The sequence below is a fragment of the Anguilla rostrata genome, chromosome 2 (assembly GCF_018555375.3).
Source record: "Anguilla rostrata isolate EN2019 chromosome 2, ASM1855537v3, whole genome shotgun sequence".
NCBI classification, from domain to species: Eukaryota; Metazoa; Chordata; class Actinopteri; order Anguilliformes; family Anguillidae; genus Anguilla; species Anguilla rostrata.
Window position 1 is genome coordinate 23827570 of NC_057934.1, and position 14621 is coordinate 23842190.

A 14621-nucleotide genomic window follows, 5' to 3' on the forward strand; every position below is an offset into this window, starting at 1 on the left:
AGCTAACACGGTAGATAACAGACTGGTGTATCTTGTTTTTTGAGTGTAGACTACTTGGTGATTAAAACGGATGGATTGAATTTATGATTTAATCCCCCTAACACGGTATGAAGACGCTGTGTGTTAGGCTACTTGCCATTTGATTAGTCCGATCGTTGGCACGCTTGATAATAAAGTAAAATTAATGAAAACAGGTTGAGATCAATGATTAGTTTAAAGGAAAGTTTTGCGCCCCACCAATTTTCAGCTCAGTCGCCACTGCTTTAATATTGATTTTTTAAAAGTGGCTGGTAAAAAAGGTGAGTGGCTGGTAGAAGTTGAGAATCTACCAGACACAGTGGCTAGTGCATAAAAAAGTAAATTTTACACGCTGATCTGTTTTGTGTTCTAGCCCATGAGGAGGGACCCTTTTGTCATTCCCTCCTACCAACAAGAGGAGGTCACTACAGTGTCCTCAGAAGCCTTTTTTTAAAATATAACCCCATTGCGGTGCTCTTACCTTATTGATTAATCATCCGATTACCATAAGTGAAGCTTTTTAGCAGGCAGCTGGGATTGGGAGCAGAATTTGGTTCTGGCAATTATAGACCTGACAGGCACGCACCAGGGGAAGAGAACTGTGATTGCAAAGCGGGGCCAGAATTGCCCATGGCCAGTCCAGCTGTGCTTCTTAGTATGCGTGACTGTCTAAGTTATGGACTGACTTTGAAGAAAATGTGTGCAAATATTTACTTCAAACAGTAGCGCCAAATGAAAAGTGAGAGGAAAAATATATAGTTTTTTGGAGTCAAAAATCCTTGCTCCTCTGAAAAGTTCAAAAGTTGACAAAATTAACACTGATCTTTTTTTTTTTTAGATCAGTGCTATGGTATGCAGTGCATTTCACCATAGTTTTATACATAGAAGGTTTAATATCCTGTGAGTTACCCAGTCCGTAATTCTTATAAATCTAATCTAAAATTTATAAATCTAATACAGTTCATACAGCTTACACCCACATAGAGAGGCGGTCCTAATCATATGCAACATAGGTGGTCATCTAGGGTGCTATCTGTTTGGATGGGCACCAAATGCTGCATGGTAGGACACAGTGCTAGTTAGTGCATTGGTTATCTTATTGTTTAAGTGAAGGGACTGCTTTTTAGCATTCAGCTAAGGTCAAGTGAAAATGAAAAAATATGACTGAGGAACAGTTAAACAAATGTGTATGTGTTTATACAACTCACAGTGATGGCAAATAATAGCCATAATAGTTATTATTACTTCAGGCATCCTTGCACCACTAAGAATTGAGAAGGAAAGAAGTACCAGCATGAAATAAAAACTGAGATTTATGTTTATAATTAGGGATGGGAATTGATAAGATTTTATTGATACCGATTCCATTACCGATTCTGCTTATTGATCCGACTCTTTATCGATTCCTTTATCGATGCCTGATACATTTTCTGGGTGTAAAAAGAGCAGGCCTACATACAAGTTTTCAGCGTCAACTTTATTTTGCAGCCTGAAATGCGATCATATTAGTAAATGGTTACACATGTCATGTAACGTGCAAGTAGTTGGCTATCTCCCTGGATATGAATTAAATGTTTTTAACAGAAAATAAAATAATAAATGCGATTTTATACACAAAAATAGATAGACAAGAAGGCAAAATAAATGTTGTAGTCACGATCACCGTTGTAGAAACCTTCAATGAAATTAATTTGCATAATAAAATTAACCAAACACTGGCTTACATTTTATGAACCTCGGTGATATAGTGGTGTAAGTAGACTATTTAACAATTAGCTAGCTTCTAGCGCTAGCCAGCGCTACACAGCACTCGTCATACGTGGATATGCACTTATAGCTAGTCACCGCTACAGCATTTTCAGTAATATGGGAGCATGCAGCTGAAATCCTCTATGTAAAGCATCCTCACAGCGATCTTATCTACAATCAGTAGGCAGTGTTGTGCATATCCCGCTCTTACAGCTCGTTTCCAGCCCAAACCACTGCAAAGAGAGCGAACTTTTTTTTTGTCAGTGACATTCCCTTCTGACATCAACCACAACATTTATTTTGCCTTTTCGTACAGCTATTTCCATGGATAAATTCGCATTTATTATTATTTATTGGTAAAAACATTTAGGCCTACTTAATATCCAGGGAAATAGCCAACTACTTGCACATTACATGACGTGTAGCCATTTAGTAATACGATCGCATTTTAGGCTATGAAATAACCCGTTAATCCAGATAAATTGCTGAGTTGTCTTAGAATCTTTATTGCAACAGAATGTATCAAGGCTGGCAGTGTCCACATAGCAATGGACGCTGGAATAAACTTTAAGTACGTCACAGTGAGAGAGGCAGCGTGCGTGCCTCCCCCAAGGCATTACGTCATTGTTTTGCAATGCGCAGCTGTCATAAAAACATGCTGGCATCGATAAGCAGAATCGATAAGCTCGGAGGCATACGATTCCAATGAATAGGACAACTTGGAACCAGTTCTCAACGGGAACTGGTTCTTGATTCCCATCCCTATTTATAATTGTGAGTAAATTATATAAAATGAACCTGTCAATATATAGAACCTCTGGACATATAATGTTGCTGCTCATACTGATTTTACTTGAGTCATATTTTCTTGTTTTAAACTACAATGCCCTATACCCACCATTGTAAAGCTGTTCTTCAGAAACTTCTGTTAGTATGAAAACTATCTAACTTTTGTCTAGGAAACATGCACAAAAAATATTAATAATATCAAAATGCCCTGAAAGTTTTCACTTTACGATGGGGTAGAAAACAGAAGAATAGAGAAAACAAACATGCCAAATCAATTAAAGAGGGGCGACATAGCTCAGGAGGTAAGACCGATTGTCTGGCAGTCGGAGGGTTGCCGGTTCAAACCCCGCCCTGGGCATGTCGAAGTGTCCTTGAGCAAGACACCTAACCTCTAACCCCTAACTGCTCTGGCGAATGAGAGGCATCAATTGTAAAGCGCTTTGGATAAAAGCGCTATATAAATGCAGTCCATTTACCATTTACCAATTATGTACTCCCCTGCCTAACACTCAAAATAAATAAATCAAGTCCCATGGAACTGTCCAAAACAAAATTGCCCAAGGAAAAGAAAATTCCTTCGTTGCTGAACAACTATCAGGAGGCAACTGGTGAAGTGAGAGCCTGAGCAGGTCCACTGCCTATCACCGGTGTTTGGCAAATATATGTTGCCTATATTTGCCAAACATAGGCAACGATCACTCTTCACAATCAATTCAATGGTTAGTTTTAAAATGTTTTTTTATTCATTATAGTAAGGAATATCTTTGTTAAATTGTAAATAAAAATATGCCTGCTCTCTGAATTTTAATTTACCTTGGGGACTGCCCCTAGAACCTTACATTTTCCCCCAAACTTCAGTTGTCATCTGTGATGTTTTTGAGATTTGAAAGTATGTGTATTTTTGCCTTTTGGGCGTGGTCTAAATTGCATGTTGTCCTAAGCAAATAATATCAATTTCTGTGTGGTAATCCAGGTTTATATTGTTGTATTGTATATAAAAGTGGTTTTGTAAATTCTGATAAGGTTATTTTTCATTTTAATGATACTGTCCTTTAACAACATCATAATATTGATTAGTGCAGATGAACTTTTTATATTTATTCCTCAATTTTATTACTGTGTACCTGTGTTTTTATCTCATTATTTCTGTGAATAGATTAACCACAGTGACACCTTGAGAATAAGAGTTGGAAAAACTGGTCACATGCCTATCACATCACAAAATCCTACAGGCCCTATCCATGAGCATTCTGAGGTCATGTATGCTGTCTCTGAAGGTGTCTTTTGCGTGGATTTTAAGGTGTCCAATGCACATGGCAGGCTGGGTAACACCAGGAAGCCCGATGGTGAGGTGGCACAAATGGTCATCGTCATGATCGTTGCCTTTATGGTGGGTTGGACGCCCTACGCCGTGTTCTCCATCACTGTAACCGCCTATCCCACAATCTATCTGGACCCACGACTCACTGCTGTACCCGCCTTCTTCTCCAAAACCGCTGCTGTCTACAACCCAGTCATCTATGTCTTCATGAACAAACAGGTAACCTCTATGAATTGGAATAGGCAGCTGAGCAATAGAGGAGCTGGGTGGGGGTGGGGTGAGGGGGACATGGGGTGGCACTGTTTTACTACATATACCATGAACCAAATGTGTTGCTACTCTTGTAAAAGGAATGTATAATGTAAATTATCAAAAGCAGATAAAATTTACTGGGTGAGTTAAAAGTATATAAAAGGCCCCACTATCAATCCCACATACAGGGCTCTGCTACACATAGATGCTTGAAATATGTGAGCTACACACACACTTAGCCTGTCTTAGGAGTATGAATGTCCTCTCCCTGACTGAGATGGCAGGTATGCCATCCCGCCAAGTTATGCATTGGCGGGGCGGCACGCCCCATATAGAAGATATGCAGGACTGAGCATTGTCAAATGAAGGTACAGTAGCACGAACAATTATTTGCTCCCTTCCTGATTTACTCTATTATTGCATATCTGTCGCACGATATGGTTTCAGATCTTTATGCAAAATGTAATATTAGACAATATTAGATAACTTTTCATTAAATAAACGAAATAATAATTTAAAAAATATTTTTTCTGTTTTCTCAGGTTCCCTTTGTCTGATATTACATTTTGTCTAATCCCATTCAATGTGACAAATATGCAATAAAAGAGGAAATCAGGAAAGGGGCAAATACTTCTTTCAATGCACTGTGGCTATCTAGTCAAATGTCACATCCGTTTTTTGTGTTGTTTTTGCTTAATGATAATTTCTAGTGACATTGTTTCATTGCTACTTTAACTGACACTCAGTCATTGCAGTCTCACAACCTGCATGAGACTTAACTAGCCTGGTGTTTTTCATTTTTCAAAGACCTTTTTGTGAATTAACATTGGAAGTTGTTCTATTCTGGGGGGAGGAAAGTTTGCTGCCCCCATTTCATTTTCAAAAAATACCTAACTCAAAACAAAAACAGCTATACAGCACATTAGCCTTCCTGAGATCTGTTTCACAATGCATTTGACAATTGCTTGTATAAGGAAGACACAATTTAGAAATGTTCAAATGTTGATTATACATATAACATATTGGTCACGCAAGCGATCACACATGAATGATGGATGTTGAGAGAGACAGTGTAACATTCTGTCCGGTGGAGAACGTGATTTGTCTTGGCTGTGCCTACCGGTGGAGAGAACACACATTTTGAACAAGATGGGCTGTGTTATTTAATCAGCCCTGGTGCTTAAAGATGTGTTCTTCTCCATGGTACTGTACAGAGCCAAGACCAGTAGCACACACACACTGAGAGCGCAAGTTTTTGAGGTTTGTTCGGCCGAGAACCAAATAACTGAGAAAGAAACTTGAGCTGAAAAGTTGGCCAGCTGAGACCAACAGCGAGCTGAAAAACTTTGTCTTTGTAACTTTCATTTGTTGTTTTAGTTTATTGTTTTTGCCTGGAACCTGTGTAGGAACACAGAACTTGTGTTTGGTTCTAGGCTGGACCGAATGCAACAGACACAAATATCTCCTCCAATATCAAATTGTCAAAGATATGTGCTTGTTACATAAATCATATCTACAGTAGATTCTCTGAGACTTCTTCTGAAGTCCTTTTCGGGACTCAAATATTTATTTTTGTGTCAATTTAAAGAATTATAATCCTTTCATTGGAATTGCTACATTACTGTTACCTCATTTAAATAGGCTATTCTCATTTGTAGCTGTGGATCTTAGATTAAATTAACCAGTAATGAAACCAGCCATAATCTGGATTTTCCACATGCAACTCCTTTTCAGTTACCAGCTATTCTTGGTGTCCTTTGCAAACTGTTTGCAAAACCCCTGCTCCACACAGGGGTTTTCCTGGTTAAAAATAGGGCTTAGGTTAGCCATCATCAAACTCCACCAAACACAGTCTACCAATATGTGGTTACATTTACAATGTAAACTTTTTGTCTTCAAGCGACCACACATCTTAGATGTAGCTATAAAAATTACATGCAAAAAAAAAAGATAATTTTAAATAGAAGGTTGTGTAGTTGTGTGGGGGGGGGGGGGGGGGGGGCATATAGCATTTTCTGAAGGATTTACACATCGGAATGGGGTTATTCTGCAGGAATAGTGGTGTTTGGAATTGTAATATGTCTTGAAATTCATTTAATTTTGTACCTCAAAACTTAATGTATAAAATTGATCTTTTAAGTTTATACATTCACTCAAAGAATGCTGGCACCATCCTTTTTGTCACTGGTGTTAATTGTTCTCTATACAACATTAAAACCTTTTCACAATTTTATTTCTCAGTTCAATCTGCATAGATATGGGCGAAAACAGTGTAGGTTAATACTGCAAAATTCACTTAATGTGCATGACAGATTATCGCATAATTCAGGTATTTGCATAGAATTGCCAAATCCCAAACCATTTCCCATTCATTCCATTGTAAAGTGTTAAATAAACCATTAACACATATTTTGGATCTTTTTTCATGGAATTATGTCCAAAAACAAATATATGTTTAAAGTTAGCAGATGTGGCAGAAATAAACCAACAATTGCCCTAAAAAGACACAAAAACCACAAAACTTTATGAAGGTAGGTGGTTTCTGTTGAAAACCACATTGCTAGTGGGTGCCTGAGTGGCATGCATGGTCGTCAGCACTCTGCTTTTCAAGTTTAAAAAAACTTTTTTTTTTATTACATACACTAAACTAACTAGAGTAGAATCCACTTAATTGCATGAAAGAATAAAACAGTCAAAACCAAAAAAAACTTTGAATGCAATAACATTCATGATGAAATTGTGCCAGATGCACATATCGTTTCTAATTGTTTTACAGGGTTTTTTTGAGGGGGGAGAAATTTCTCCTTTCTCATATAAGCAATTTGGAAAGCCTGCCACATTTCAATTCAAGAAAAGCCTGCTGCAGATGTGAATTATATCTAGTTTGACAGTTGTGCTTTCATGTGAAAATAGGGTCATTCTGTGTATGAGAACATACTCTGTATGAGAGGAATGGATACCTGGCCTGTTATTCTTGGCCATGTAGAGCTCTATAATTAATATGCCGGAATTCTAAGAGCAGGCGTTGTGTCAGCCTCTCTGCTACAGTGTGGCATATCAGGGCCAGTGGAGAGACCCCAGTGTCAGCATTCTGTCCTTCAATAATGCAGAGCTGTATAAATTAATCAGATGAGATCCAGAATTCAGGGGAGTCAAAACAGGCCTGTTTAAAAAAACATTAGCCATCGCTCAGTTGCCTTCGCATTGTGTACTGAAAGTGCAATAATCCCAGTTCAAAGGCAGTTACGTGTTTAATAATACAATTGATCCAGCATGTCTATTCATCAGCAACAGCTCAAGGTTGTCACAGTTTAATCTGTAACAGGCACACACTGATACTGTTTAATCTGTAATGGTTCAGGGCCGTTTCCATTTCATCTATAAAGCTAAAGATTGTTGCGACTCAATCCAGAGGTGGTGGACCTGGAAGTTAGCAATGTCTTCTGGTTTTTCTTTTAAACAATCATTGTGTGTCACTGCTCTAAACGACATTTTACTAAAATAATGAATAACCAAAAATGCTGTGAAATTCTGAAATGTATCGGCCCTTGGGCACCCCTGATTTAAAATTTAGTGGCTCAAGTTTTTAATTCAATATGTAATGATTAAACAATGTTACAATTTAAGATACATAGGCTCATAGGTTCCATTTAACCTATAATGACTGTTACAGTTTAAGTGTGCAGAATTTCTGTGTAATCTGCAGTATTACATGGCTTTGTGCACAGTCTGCAGTGACAGTGGTATGGAGACACAGTTGAGAAAGGAGGGGATAGGGTGGTGCTGCAGGGGTTGAGTCCCAGGTGGCACACATCTGCGCCCCATGAGCTGTGTGTGCACCTCGGGCTGCTGCGGTCAGGACCCAGCTGCTCAGATGACAGTTCAGAGAGAGGGGCTGACTCTAAAAGCAATGGGAGGCCCCTCCTTTTAGCTCACTTCACAGGGAGTCCAGACAGGGATTCTGATCAAGCCTCAAGACTCGAGACCGAAGAGTCTCATGAGAGAAGCAGCTGTTGCACCTCTGCTTGGGTCTGTCATTCAGGAGTGACTCCAATAGTGTACCATTGTGTGGCTCTGACTCCTGTTCTGCCATTGTGTGGGGCTGAGTGGAGTCTTGTGAAGGATAAATACACTGTCGCAGTAATAGGCTACCCATAGGACAAAGAATATTGGTTATTCATAGAAGTTGTATAAGCATTGGTAATGGTTACTAACTCTATAGTGTTACCATGACCACCATTATTATCACAGGATGTGTTTAATTTGTAGTATTTTTTTCTCTGTCATTGTAACATTGCGTAATCAATTTAAAATTCAAATTTTAAATGAACTTTTGATTGAGTGAGTACTATGTAACACTGGTTATACGTAATACAAAATGTGACTATTTACAATTACTCTATACTTTTGATCAGTTTTATGCCTCCATATTTGCAATATTAAAGTACTCCACATTGGAGAATTTAGGGTTTCTTTGACACTATCTCGAGATAAGTCATGAGAGCCATCTTTCAAACCCATCGAAAAAGCTTTGAAGCCATCTTCCACTTGTACTATACTGGATTGTCTGGTTAGGGTTGAAGTGCAGCAATCCAGTTACCGTACCTGCGCATTAATGTAAATTAAAACGAAGGCTGCTATAAGCTCACGAAAGCACACTTTCACAATACACACATTGGCCTTATTGCTCATGGTCCACATCCCAGTGCGCAATCACAGGTCATTTTGCTTTAATCAGGGTCAGAAATGTCAGTCACAAGAGCCACTGGCCTTTATCTGACTCCTGTGCAGGAGATCAACCTCTGTGTACAAAACAGTATAATTCTCATACCACATTATTATTCATTTTTATACAATGCACACATCACCCTTGTCATCTGCACAAAATACAGCCATCATTCCAATCTATTATACATGTAGTTCCTTTTTTCATTTTACCTCTATTTTCTTCCAATTCAGAATTCCCAGTTGCATTCATGAGCTAGGCTCATAGCTTGCAGGCAAACATGCAGTCTCCTCTGAAACACTCATGTGAGCCATTGCCTCCTTTCAATCTGTAGCTCCTATCAGAGTAAGACACATTGGGCCAGATTTACAGTACAAAGCCGGCCATTTTTAGACACAGATATAATATGGAGCAAACAGGCACACAGGGCTGGAAGCGCAGTATGCATGCTATCTGTGTGAGTATGCATTTGCATTTAAGGGAGAATCACACAAATAACAGGCAGAGATATAAGTGTGGCTGGTTATATATTCCGTCTAATTTACTAATTTAGTTTAGTTTTTTGCATGAAATTTCTTAAATTGTGTCTGTCCATGATGGAGAGAGCATGCTTTTTGCCTTTAACAGAAAATTGTTAGAAACATCATACAGAGCATGCTCAAATTACATTACTAATATAATAAAACTCAGGGTTACTGCATGTTTGTTTTTATTTCCTTAAAGTTAGATTTGCCACTAGTTTCAAGGTTTGAGTCTTTGAGTCACTGACCGTAGCTACAGGAAGCGCACTTTAAAAATCACCGAAAACTCTGAAATGGTGAAATTCACGGCCCTGCCAAAAAGAGACGAATGCAATGCAATCCATGCCACCTGCAACTGCTGTGACAAACACCCAGCCATAGAAAAAATTACTCTTCTGGGAGAAATAAAATATGACATGGAACTTTCCCATCCCATCCTGGCAATAGTCAAGCTCCTTGCAACATTACACTATCTTGCATCTGGATTAATTAAATCAGAAATTGCTCCCACAGCTGGAATATACGCATTTTGTTTGTAGTGCTGGATACCCTACACTCTTAAGTTGCACCAGAAGGTACATAAATTTCCCCACATCCAATGAAGATATACTGTACAGTGTTCAGTGTTATATCAACTCTTACATAGTTTATATGAGTCCATTATGGTCAGAGTGGACTCATATAAACTATGTAGGAGTTTAATTAACACTGTAAACTTTACTGTGTATTTCATACAATAAACACATTTTTTTTTTGACTGTGCGTTTTAAGCTGTGCTTCATATGCAAAATGCAAATAGTAGGCTATACCATTCGCTGATTGTGTGATTCGCTGTAGCCTAAATAAGATGTTAAATTAAGGATACTGCAAATGCACCAACATACCTTCATAAGCCTGCAAATGGCTGAACTGTGAGTTTTATGCTCACAAATTTGGCTCTTTCATATGCAGCTTGTGCAGGCATACTTTTGGTTCAAGAATGACAAGGTAAGGTTTTTAGTGTGCAACGAGACATGGGTGTCCAGCTGACTAACCTGTAACATACTTCGGTATACCATTAATATACCTTATGATGATCCTTGAAAAAGTCGATTTATTGTATTAGTCTAGCTAAAACTGGACTTCAAAATCATGTAAACATCGTAGTCCGACTGAAATCGTACAAAGTCTAATTTTTCAAAGTCGGACTAACATACCTAGATAATGCGGTTCAGAGTCGATTTACTACGACATGTATACGCTTCAATCGGACTACAATTGGCCTAGGTGTTCTGCGCATGTTCCATAATTTACATAGCAACTTTATGCTCACGGTGGCCAAGCGGAATCGATAACGTTTCAGAAAACGTATAACTTTAAAAGATTTAATTCAATCTTCTACTGGGACTTTTGCCATTTATTGAGGGTGTGACTGAAAATTTTCTGTGCCACTGATCATAATCGAATGTTTTTCACATTTACCGTTCGATAGAGCAAGTAGCCTGCCATTCAAAGTACATTTTTATAGGTTAGTGCTGTCCGATTGTACTTCACATTAACCTTGTACAGCGATCAATAAAGGCTAACAGCACAGTACCACTTAATTATTGTCACTTCTATCACCACTGTAATGAACTAAAAAAAAAGGCGACAAACGACCTTCTCTGTTAGAAATCCATTGTTGAGCTCACGCACATATACTGCTGGTGACATTCTAAAGCTCCATTTTGCCCTCCCTAGTATCATGGCGAAAAAAACACATTTATGGACGGACGAGGAGACCAACTTCATGCTATCGCAACTAAAGGAGTTAAATATCCTAAAATACATGGATGGAAGAAAAACGCGGAATGACAAACTATTCAAAAAAGTTGCGACAAAATTGGAGGAAGCAGGATTTATAAGAAGCCTTAGTCAGACACACCTCGGTCAATAATTTGATTCTTTCCGAGTCATGTATATTGGGACAACGACAATAATCCAATTAAATCTCATCTTTGGCCAAATCGAGCTACTAATATAGCTCGATTTCAACTGTGCATGATTTCAACTGTGCATTGGAGTGTTCCAATTCCCTCAACTCAACTCAGTTTGGTAAATCTTTATTGTTTAATACGTACTTGTTTAAAATTGACTGTAATTGACTGTGTTTCAAATTCTGTTTTGCAAGTTGCAATTTTATTAGTGTCTGTCCTGTGTTTGATATAGGAAAGCACAATATACCCTAATTAGCAGCTCAGTGAGATCTCTAGCTGTGGAATGAGGTGGGCTTTGTTAAGGCTGGAGTAAAAACCTTCAGGACAGTAGATCTCCAAGACTAGAGTTGGACCAGAGTTTGTCGTGGTGTCTTCCTCTTGGCTGTTAGTCATTAGGAATGGCAAACAAATGTGACTGGGTTTTACTGCAAGTCTCTACCATATATATGGAATCAAACTGATCAACAAACCTGTGACCTATGACCTGTGTCCAGTTCAGGAAGTGTCTGATCCAGATGTTCAAAGGCAGCAGTGCTACTCGGGAGACCAGCATGAGGCAGACCTCTGACCGCGGGGCAACCGCAGAAAGCCACATGGGCGAGATGTCCACCATTGCTGCTCGCATCCCCCTGTCAAGCTTGCCAGATGAGAGCTCTTTGTCCAGCTGCACAGCTGAGACCAGGAAGGAACCCCAGGAGTTCAGCTTGTCCACCAATTTGTCTGTTCCCCCAAAAAAAGTCTTCCCCATGTAGGAAAACAGGACCAACTCCCCCCACGCACACACACACTATACCATCCGTTCTGCTATTCCCTGCTATGCCCTGTCCTGTCACAGGATGTCAGTGATTCTCTTTTCTCTTTTGTGCAAAGTTCATACTCTCCTGACCGCTGTCCATCTGTAGGCAAGGAACAGAGGTGACCAGGGGAAGTATTTCCCACAAAGGAATCTAGCAGTGTCTCTCACAAAGATCCACTACAAATAGCTGTTACATATCCATGTGTCTGATCAAAACACTGCATGCTGCAATCACAGTTGTCTACAGTAATTGTGAAAACTACAAAAGAGAATTCTGTTTCAGTATTTTTGAAACATTTTAAACAGTTTAAACATTAAATCCAACTAACAGAGACTGATTGACTCCTCACAGCATATAGCTCTCCCATCAGCTAGCGATAATGTCTGTCACTTGTTGGAGCTTGTGCACTAGTCCTAGAGACCACAGTCAGGCTTTGTTACACAAATAGCCATCTTTGTGGCACCCACACTTACTGTGTAAAATCCATTCAATGAGTAATTGTGTTATTTTGTTCAGAGCTATAATGCATTTTATGTCCTTTGTCTTTGGTGTATTACAATTGTTTCTCTTCTGGATGTTCCGGTGTTTCAGAGTAGCTAAATGTTTTTTGTTTTTTTTTAATTTTTTATTTCTGAGTAGTGACTACATGTGCAAAGTAAATAGAATAAGACAGGAAGCAAAAGAGTCTGGATGTAAAGTACGTATTATAAAAAGATGAACTGTGATTATGAAAAGAGGAACTGAGCAAGGTTGTGCTTATTCCTTCAGCTCTGTACAGCAGGACCTACTCTGCTCAACCCTTGTGTTCGGTTTGGGTCAAATTGACCCGTATTAAACATTTAGTAAAATTGTAATGACACTTTTGAGAGATGTATTTCATGACCAGTGACTAAACCACTGTAAATTTGGTTCTTGTTTTGCGTTTCTATTTGTTGTTCATAATCTGTAATTGCTTTAACTTTTTTTTGCCTACATGGTGTCTGAATAGTTTCTTTGAAATTATTGAGAATGTCAGTTAAAAACAATAAATGTCAATAATCTACTACATAAAAAGTTGTTTCATTTTAATTTTTCACAGATCAACATGATGTATGCCCCTCCATAGTTTATAGTGGATTTTATATATATATATATATATATATAATTAGCATCTTTATCATAAAAAAGGAATGACACTTTCATTGTCAAATATGATCTAGCAGAGATAAATGGCAAATATTTACCATATTTAGATGCATATGCTGTTAAATACAAAAGCAACAGTGATGCAATAAACAATACAACATATGCACAACAAACAAAACACATAAACAATTAAGTGCTGGCTATATTAAGGGGTATTTAGATCATGATTTACATCATAATTTGTAGGTTTTTATATTCATATTGGGTGATCCTTGTAGGAACTACAGCCATTTTTATACATAGTCCACCCAATTTTAAGTAATAGATAGATTTAAAAATATTTGAAAAATTCGTAATATTTAGTACTTGGTTGAAAATTATTTGCATTCAACAACTGCCTGAAGTCTGTGTCCCATTGACATCACCAGAGACATCACCAGACAGGCATTGCTCTGCCAGGCCTGTACTGCAACCGTCTTCAGTTCCTTTTTTGTCATTTTGCCTTCAGTCTACAGCAAGTGAATTGCATGTTTATTTTGATTCAGGACAGGGGAGTAGACGTGATCACTTGCTGAAAACTTGGCCAGTCAAGAACTTTCTACTTTTTGTCAATGAAAAAATCCTTGGATCCTTTAGCAGTGTGTTTTGGGTCATTGCCATGCTGGAAGGTGAAGGGCCATCCAATATGTTCTTTGGTTGAATCTGAGCAGATAGGCTCTTTCTGTACCATTGAGATTTCATTCAACTGCTGCCATCAGCGGTAAAATCATCAATGAGCAAGTGAGCCAGTTGACAGTGAAGAATGATTAGTCAGTCAGTTCCAGTGACAGCCATACAGTATCTAGTGAGGTTTCCTCAGATGAATGGAGTTTCAACAACCAATCAGAATTTGAGATGTCAGTAGAGCCCAACTTATTGAAATAACACAGACACAACAACGGTTTAGAAATAAAGAATATACATTTATTGGTAATGATGAGTTGGTAACAGGCTAATGGAAAACAATAATTTGTATAATTTTATGAATAAGATTATATGAGGAAATGATTTTGCGATGGCTAAACATAAGAGGTTGGCAGTAGTACCATTTAACGTAGTTTGTGTTATTGGTTAGTGACACGCTACTCTATGTTACTTGCTTAATTTGTTATATCAGTCTCATAAACAAATAAAGTTTAACAACGTAAACTACAAGGTCAGGGATTTTGCTATTCCCAACCAACATACGCACAACAAACAAAACACAACCACAAACAGAAATAAAATAACCTAAAGAGGTATTTCAAAATGTACCCTATGCTATACTTTTATGTCAGTGTCAAATGTGTCAAAAATGCATTTCAATACTTAACTGTCATAGTAAGGGGG

At 38.2% G+C, this 14621-nt stretch overlaps 1 protein-coding gene across 1 annotated transcript in view; it reads left to right on the forward strand.

Annotated features, from left to right (window-relative positions):
- The window catches only part of valopb (vertebrate ancient long opsin b), a 38554-nt gene extending 25391 nt beyond the window's left edge, over positions 1–13163 (forward strand). The window contains exons 4-5 of the mRNA XM_064321341.1: positions 3857–4096; positions 11826–13163. Coding sequence (XP_064177411.1) covers positions 3857–4096; positions 11826–12083 — 498 coding nt within the window. The 3' untranslated portion in view covers positions 12084–13163. The remainder of the gene's footprint in view (positions 1–3856; positions 4097–11825) is intronic.
- The last annotated feature ends 1458 nt before the right edge of the window (positions 13164–14621 follow it).